The following is a 7939-nucleotide window of genomic DNA, read 5'->3' on the forward strand; positions in this document are numbered from 1 at the left end:
GGGGGGGCTCTGATGGTGTGGTTTGCTGCTTCTTTGTCTATCAAACATCTCTCTTCCTGATCTCTCCATCTCCTCTTTTGTGTTCGTTACTACTCTCATCCTCGGCACTTATGTGACCCAATTGTGTTGCAAGTGCCGTAAAACGCGTATTAAAACAAACAAACTCAAAATCGAGTTTGTTGTAGCTGTTACTATATTTATTTACCTTGGGCTTCAGATCAGAAACAGATCTTTCAAGAACACTGGGGTTACTCAGTGTGTGGTTGGCGGGTGCTCTTTCGTGGTTTGCTCCTTTTTGTATCAAATGTCTATCGTCGTTTTCTCCCCTCATTCTTTTTATGTTTGTTATTCTCTTGTAATACTTCTAATTTTCGGCACTTATATTTATGTTATATGGCCTCATTGTGTTGCAAGTGCCATAAATCTCTTACGAAAACAAAATCTGCGTGGGTGGTTGGCGGGTGCTCTGGTGTGGTTTGCTCCTTCTTTCCTGTCAAACATCTATCGTCCTGATCTCTCCTCCTTCTTTTTTTGTGGTTGTTACTCGCTTGTAACACATCTATTCTTCTGCACTTATATGACCTTATTGTGTTGCAAGTGCCGTAAACTCTTAGTAGACTAAAAGATTTTTTTTTAATCTGTAGAGGTTACTGAACCCCTTTGTTTCCTCTTCCCACAGCTCGGGGTCAGCGCAGAGCGGAGAGGGACTCGGCGGCCTAGTCTCGGGCCATGGAGGCCCCTACAGACATTATTCCGGACCTGCAGTCATGCGCAAAAAGGACTCCGGGGGTGGGGGCTCTAGTCGGGGTCCTTCTTCGCCCTCCTCCAGCGCCGATGCGTGCAGAGAGCTGGCCCCTCTGTCCACACTGAGAGACCCCCGGGAGGCGAGCCCCACTCCCGCCGCTCAGGGGGTTCCCACCACGCCCTCTTCTGCCACCTCAGCCCCGCCCTCCGGCTCGTGTCTGCGCTCGCGCGGAGATCAAAAACGGCTGGAGGTCAAGATTGCAAGCCACGCCCCCTCGGCTCCCACGCCGTCCTCCACTGCGGGCTCGCTCATCAGCATGGGCGGCGCGGGGGCACCTGTCGATCATCCCCACCATCACCACCAAGGGGGCGGTCCTCCTCCTGGCCAAGCCCCGCCCCTGCCACTCCCCGCTCAAGGCCGCTACTACCCCAATCCAGATCCACAACCCCCGGACGCCTACGCCATCGCACGCTCGCGACAGCGCAGTAGGCGTGTCATTCTGAATGTGGGCGGGGTGAAACACGAGGTTCTGTGGAGGACGTTAGAGCGCATGCCCCACACCAGGCTGGGGAAGCTTCGAGACTGCACGTGCCACGAGGCCCTCATGGAGCTGTGCGACGATTACAACCTTGGAGAGAACGAGTTTTTCTTCGACCGGCATCCTCGCTCTTTCTCCTCCATCCTCAACTTCTACCGGACAGGGCGACTTCATCTGGTCGAAGAGATGTGCGTTCTCAGCTTTTCTGAGGATCTGGAGTATTGGGGCGTGGACGAGTTATATCTGGAGTCGTGCTGCCAGCATCGATATCACCAGAAAAAGGAACATGTTTACGAGGAGATCCGTAAAGAGGCAGAATCAATCCGTCAGAGAGACGAAGACGACTTCGGCACCGGAGTATGCTCGCACTGGAGACAGAAGGTTTGGGATCTCCTGGAGAAACCAACGACTTCTATGGCAGCCAGGGTAAGGTCGTCCTTTCTGCTTTTTGCTTTATTATAACGTCATTTGGCCTGTGCATTTGCTTCTTATTTTGTGTTTTATTTAGAGAACAATAATTTATGGTATTGTCCCTTGTTTCCGTTATGCTACTAGATCTAGATATGCGAATTAAGTGTCAAATAGTTCTCTTCAAAGGGAGAGGGGTTCTGTTTAGGCATTGACTCTAGTATAGTCGTCCTCCTAGGTTAGGAAAATGTAGGATACGATAAATCTAAGACAGCGTGTATTCCGAGATGCACAGACTATCGACTAGCTAATGATTAGTGACAGAGCAGATCGTATACACTGTGATGGGACACTTCTGTTGTCTTCAGGTTTCGTTAATACTTGCCACAAGACTAACACGTAGAGGCAAAGGGGTGCAACTGTATAATTCAGTTAGTGATCTCTAAATGTGAAGAACGAGAAAAGAATTAAGTGTGCTGGTTCGGGTGTCCTAGGGACGTAATGTTGGGTTCTGTTTAGGAATAATGCGGTCAGTGGCAGGATAAAATTAAATTGAAAAAGGTCAATAAATTGCCTCCTAGATACATTATTTCGAAATTCCTATAGCTTTTTCGAGCTATTTTCTTCAGATACTAATATTATGGCAGCTTCATTTTTTTTTTTACATGCCATCATTTTTGTTTTGTTTCTTCTTTTATTACTTTTTTTTGCTTACCCACATACTCATTTTGAAAACATTTATGACATGTTTATAATCTTCACCTTACGCAGATAACGCTGCAAGCGAGAAATTAATTTTGCTTTTTCTACCTCGTCTGTTTTAATTGACTTGTTTGTATACACATAAATTCTTATTTAGCTTGCTTCCACCTGACATTATATCCCTTTAGCGTTGCACGGAAAGCTTTTTAGAAGTGTTTCTTTCTAATGTTAGAGCTTTACCGTGCAGAAGAAGTGTGCGGGTTTGCATCAACTGACCCTGCTTACGTAGATAGTGCACCTGAGCGTTTCCCTTTTCGAATGGAAGTTACTTGTGTAAGACGATGTGTATTCAAACACTTTGCTTCTATAGAGTACGCTACGTATACATGCACAGTATGGTTGGTGCAGGAGCACCGAGACAGAAGAGCACAGACGAAATATATCTGTGGGTTTTTTTTCAGTAGATAGCTTGTTTTTTTGTTTCTGCTTGTACGTTTTGTTTTTGCTTTAGGGGACACAAATCATGTGGGTTTTATTTTTCAACAAAGAGCATCGTTACTGCAAGCCTAACTTAGGTAAGCATGCGAAGAAGAAGAAGAAGAAGAAGAAGAAGAAGAAGAAGAAGAAGAAGAAGAAGAACAAGAAGAACAAGAAAGAAGAACAAGAACAAGAACAAGAACAAGAACAATATTAAGAATAAGATTAGAGTAATGTGAAAAGAAAGCTTTGAAATATTCATTCGGGATGTATTCTGTTGAAACACTGAAAAGGAAGATATGCAGCCTATAATAATATGATTTCACTGTCATTACTCGAATTAGCTGAAGTGTCAAAGGACAAAAAAATTATTGTTCTGTTTTGTATGTGCCTCTTATTTTTTCCTTTTTGTAGAATCTTTTCCTGGCTTTATTCGGCTTTTGCTGAATTCTTGAGAAATTCATTTTTACTTGATTTAACTTTTATTGATGTCATTGGGAACCAATGTTTCACTTTTCTAACGCTGTACTGTATACATTGATAAAGTGTGCCTTTTTATCTTTGACTAGTACCTTTACGTAGAGGGAGACAACGATTAAAATGTGCTTTTTAAAAAGTTATTTCGACTATATATTATATATATATATATAGTTACATCAACATATTATGAGCCTACATTAATAAACAACAGTTTTCAGCTGAATGATGCAAAAATGGCATAATATCGTTAAGTATAGTCAATATAGTATTCTGCTTTTGTTAATATGCATTTGCATTCTTTAATAATCGAAAGAGTCAACCTGTTTGTATTTCCTTCAGTGTCAGTGCGGTGTGGATTTTACACCCATTTCAAAACAGTAAAAATTACTTAAGAGATTTTGGGTGTTTCATTTTAGGTACCATGTTATAAGTTTGACTTGTATAATAAGTTTTACAGTTTATGATCAAATGGTGCACCGTACTTTTCTTCTCCACATAGTGGCAGACTGCGAGTAAAGTAAGTCATGTGTTTCTTTTTTCCTTCCCTGAGAAATCCAGAGAAGAAAATGAGTCCCTTCGGTTGCTCACAAGCAGAAAGACACGTGCATCGCTGAGCCTCAAGGACTTATTAAATATTAGTGTATTGAGAATTATAAACAGAAAAGGCCGGGATTAGATGGGAAGAAATTTGAGGTACAGATTGAAAAAGGAGCCTGCGTACAGTCTATATTTCTCCTACTTACAAAAAAGTAATAGCTACTCCCCTTACTGTTTGAGAGGGGGAAAGAAGGCCAGATGGTGCCTTCAGCCTACGCAGACAAACCCAAAAACTAATCTCACGTTCTTTGTATAATATATTTCCTTACTTTTCTGAAGGTTCAGGATAAGGTAGAAGAAATAGAGAGTAGTGAGGATCGTAAACACGAATATTAAAACATTGACTCGCTCTGATACTACATGTATAATGATATGTAGCGTTAGGAGGCGATACGAAACTGTTCATATACTTAATTAGCTCGGACCTCTATGAATAAAAATGAAATATTGATCAGTTGACTTGCGATGAAGAATGAAAGATACCACTTCGTGTTTTTCGTTTCCCCAGTGATAAAAGCAACATGTCGTGCAGATCCCACACTTTCCATAATATTGATAATGAAAAACCAACCACACCAGACTATGTCCAAATGATCGACGTTCTTATGCGAGCTGGTGTCGGTATTTGTGTTATGGAGATCATTCAATCAATAGAGCATATTATGGAGGAGGGAGAAACCAATTTGAATTGCTAAGAACCTAGGTTACCAAACGAGTTTGATGCGAGTCTTTAATACGGTCATGCTCAGAGTCATAGTAATAATAAAAATAATAATAATAATGATAATAATAATAATAATAATAATAATAATAATAATAATAGTAATAATAATAATTATAACAATGATCATATGAATAATATTAACAACAACAACAACAACAATAATAATAATAATAATAATAATAATAATAATAATAATAATAATAATAATAATAATAATAATAATAATAACAACAACAACAACAACGACAACATTATTAATAATAATAACATTAATAATAATAATAATAACAACAACATTATTAATAATAATAACATTAATAATAATAACATTAATAATAACATTAATAATAATGATAATAATAATAATGACAGATTGCATTTATATAGCGTTCTATCCCATACGAGTATACGATCTGAGCGCTTTAAATCAATCAAATGTTCACTGAAAAGTAATAATTCGTTCACATTGGATAAAATATTTCACAGTAACAAGAAAATCGTGTTCCGCCACATAACGAAAAACCATCCCAAACATACATACGAGTAGATTCTCATCTATAATACACTCTCGCTCAAAAGCCGTCCAAGTTTTGTGTACTTTCTACTCTCTTTCTTTGGTTGGGTTTGTGCCATCGAGTATACAAATATTTGGTCGAATGCATACGTGTATGCCAAAAACCCCAAAATTCTGGCATCATGCCACGTTCCAATTGCCTTAAAATACTCGTCTGGGGCTACCTTTCGCCATATAGTGGTTCCTGCTAGATTGGAGCTTGAGTTTGAGTTCAAGAGAAGCACAATGACACGGTAACGGTCATTCAATGTGTGATGATCAACTGAAAATCTTTCTTTCTTCTTGAAATGTGGTTGAAGATTACAGTTGGGGCATCTCAGGGTTTGGACGGTATTTACCTCTATGCAGTCATAGTAGATGACGTCTTGGTGGCAACCTACAGGTTGGGTTTTTTGGTTGTCTTGCTTTGTTTTGTTTTGTTTTTACCCAAAAGACAAACTTCTTTGGAGCGGACTCGTGTCTGAGGATGGGATAGCAGGCTACTCTAACCTGAACGTTTCGATTCGATACAGAAATGCTCACCCAATGTTGGCCCCGTATGTGGTAAGGCGCAGGAGGCTGGAGGGGGTGTTACTTGCCCTGAGCTGCCATATGTTCCTGAGCCAACTGCTAGCACAAACTAGGTCATGACTGCCTGCCAGCGCCGGGCATCTCTCCAGCCAAAGTGGGGAAAAAACTAAAACAAAAGGTTGAACAAATCAGAAAGAAAATGTGTACTTCGTCCAGGTCAAAGCCAACCAAGCTTCTACTGAACCCGGCTGAACCCGCCGTATCCACCTTATACCCGTCTTCTATCTTTCTATCTGAGTTGTAGTCAACAGCCGACAAAGATGGCGGCTGCCGCATTGCGTCTTTTAACTGACTACCTCGCGATGCACGTGTCTCCTGCAGTGTCCAGATACTTCATAAACGACATCTAGTAACACCGTGTGTGGCTTGATATTGATTTAACCCTATCCGTACGCCCTGGGGTCATTTTGTACCCCCAGGGTTGTATTCTTCACATTTTAGAATACTTCCAGTACGAAGATCTCTTTGAAACTTTACGTATTTCTCAAAAAGATTATTTTCACATACTGCTATGCAAGGCGTACGGATCGTACTAACGAGTAAATTTCCTCTTTGAAAGTGGTGGCACAGAGTTCCCCACGTCGCATTGATACGATAGTAAAACGCAACGTACGGATAGGGTTTTAACACACCCTAATTAGTTTGCGTGTAAGTAAATAATCGTGTGGACGATTAACTAATACCCTGACAGATCATAGCTTCATAATGACAGCCGTCTTGAACATGATAACGATAGTCCACTAACACGTCATGTGACATGCTTGAATGGGCCGATGTTGTTTCCAAATACGTGTGGAAAACCTTATAACCGAAATGCACTTCGTAAGTGGTTTTCACCCAAACGTTGTAGTTCTAACAATTCCGCTGCCCCTTTTTATGGAACCATAGTTAATGGGGAATGTCTTTCGAGAATGCTTGGCAGATTCCCTTGAACAACCCGATGAATAACGTATTATGCTTGATTTCGTAGTGTTTCTAAGCTTCAAACTTCTATTGAAGAATTGTTGCCCCTAATACTTTTAGACCGTGTCGTGATTTTGCTATTGAAATGGAAATAACTAACAATTGTGTCCTCACAGTTTCATACTTACAGTTTCATACTTACAGTTTCATAAATATCAGCATGTAATCCCTTTGGAAGTTTCTGAAAACTGCGTTTCCTAAAAAATAAGATTATTTCACATCATTTGAAATGCTTATACATTGTATATTAGGCCACTTGCTTAATGACACTGGAGTGTCGTTTTTCCTGGTTTGTTTATAAGCTACTAAAATAACTACTGATTGCAACGTATGGTAACAGTGTCACTTTTAATGGGAGTCCATGTACATTACTCAGGTACTGCTACTCAATTTAAGGAAATATTTTAATGTTGCAAGTCGAACAACAGTCAGTGAACATGTTTGGGTTTTGTTTTGTTTGTTATTGGGAGGGTTTTGTGGTTGTTGTTGTTGGTGGGGGGGTGTGTTGTTGTTTTTTTGCTTCTCTTAAAATCCTCGTATATTGACGTACGGCAGTCGTGAATGATGGCGGTAAAGAAGGGTGAGTGCGAGAAGAGAAAAGAGTTTGAGCTGGTGGAGCCAGGAGTGGGTGGTGGGTGGAGTCAGGAGTGGGTGGTGGGTGGAGTCATGAGTGGGTGGTGGGTGGAGTCATGAGTGGGTGGAGTCAAGAGTGGGTGGAGTCAAGAGCGGGTGGTGGGTGGAGTCAAGAGTGGGTGGAGACAAGAGTGGGCGGAGACAAGGGTGGGCTGTGGGTGTAGTCAGGAATAAGTGGGCGGTGAGCATTGGGTGGGAGCGGGATCTAGGAACAAACAACAAAGAAGCATGCAGTTACCGTGGGCAGTTTTTTGTGCATCTGTCTAGAGAGATAGCTGAAACAGAACAGAAACAGGACACTATGCAACGGCGACTGGCCACTGGGGGGCGGTTATTGGTCAGATACGACGAATAAGGGGGTTGTAATGTACCCAAGATACGTTACTCCACCTTAAAAAAAACCCAAACAAAAAACTCCACTATTTCCTTTTCTACAATAAATAGACAAATACATAAACAAAAAATTAAAATAACAAATAAATCTACGAATAAATAAACAAACAAATAAATAAATGAATACATAAACAA

At 40.8% G+C, this 7939-nt stretch overlaps 1 protein-coding gene across 1 annotated transcript in view; it reads left to right on the forward strand.

Annotated features, from left to right (window-relative positions):
• Positions 1–647: 647 nt before the first annotated feature.
• The window catches only part of LOC101849827, a 76674-nt gene continuing 69382 nt past the window's right edge, over positions 648–7939 (forward strand). The window contains exon 1 of the mRNA XM_005093838.3: positions 648–1709. Within this exon, the coding sequence (XP_005093895.1) occupies positions 768–1709 (942 nt within the window). The 5' untranslated portion in view covers positions 648–767. The remainder of the gene's footprint in view (positions 1710–7939) is intronic.

This window comes from Aplysia californica, unplaced genomic scaffold (genome assembly GCF_000002075.1).
Source record: "Aplysia californica isolate F4 #8 unplaced genomic scaffold, AplCal3.0 scaffold00070, whole genome shotgun sequence".
Taxonomy (NCBI): Eukaryota; Metazoa; Mollusca; class Gastropoda; order Aplysiida; family Aplysiidae; genus Aplysia; species Aplysia californica.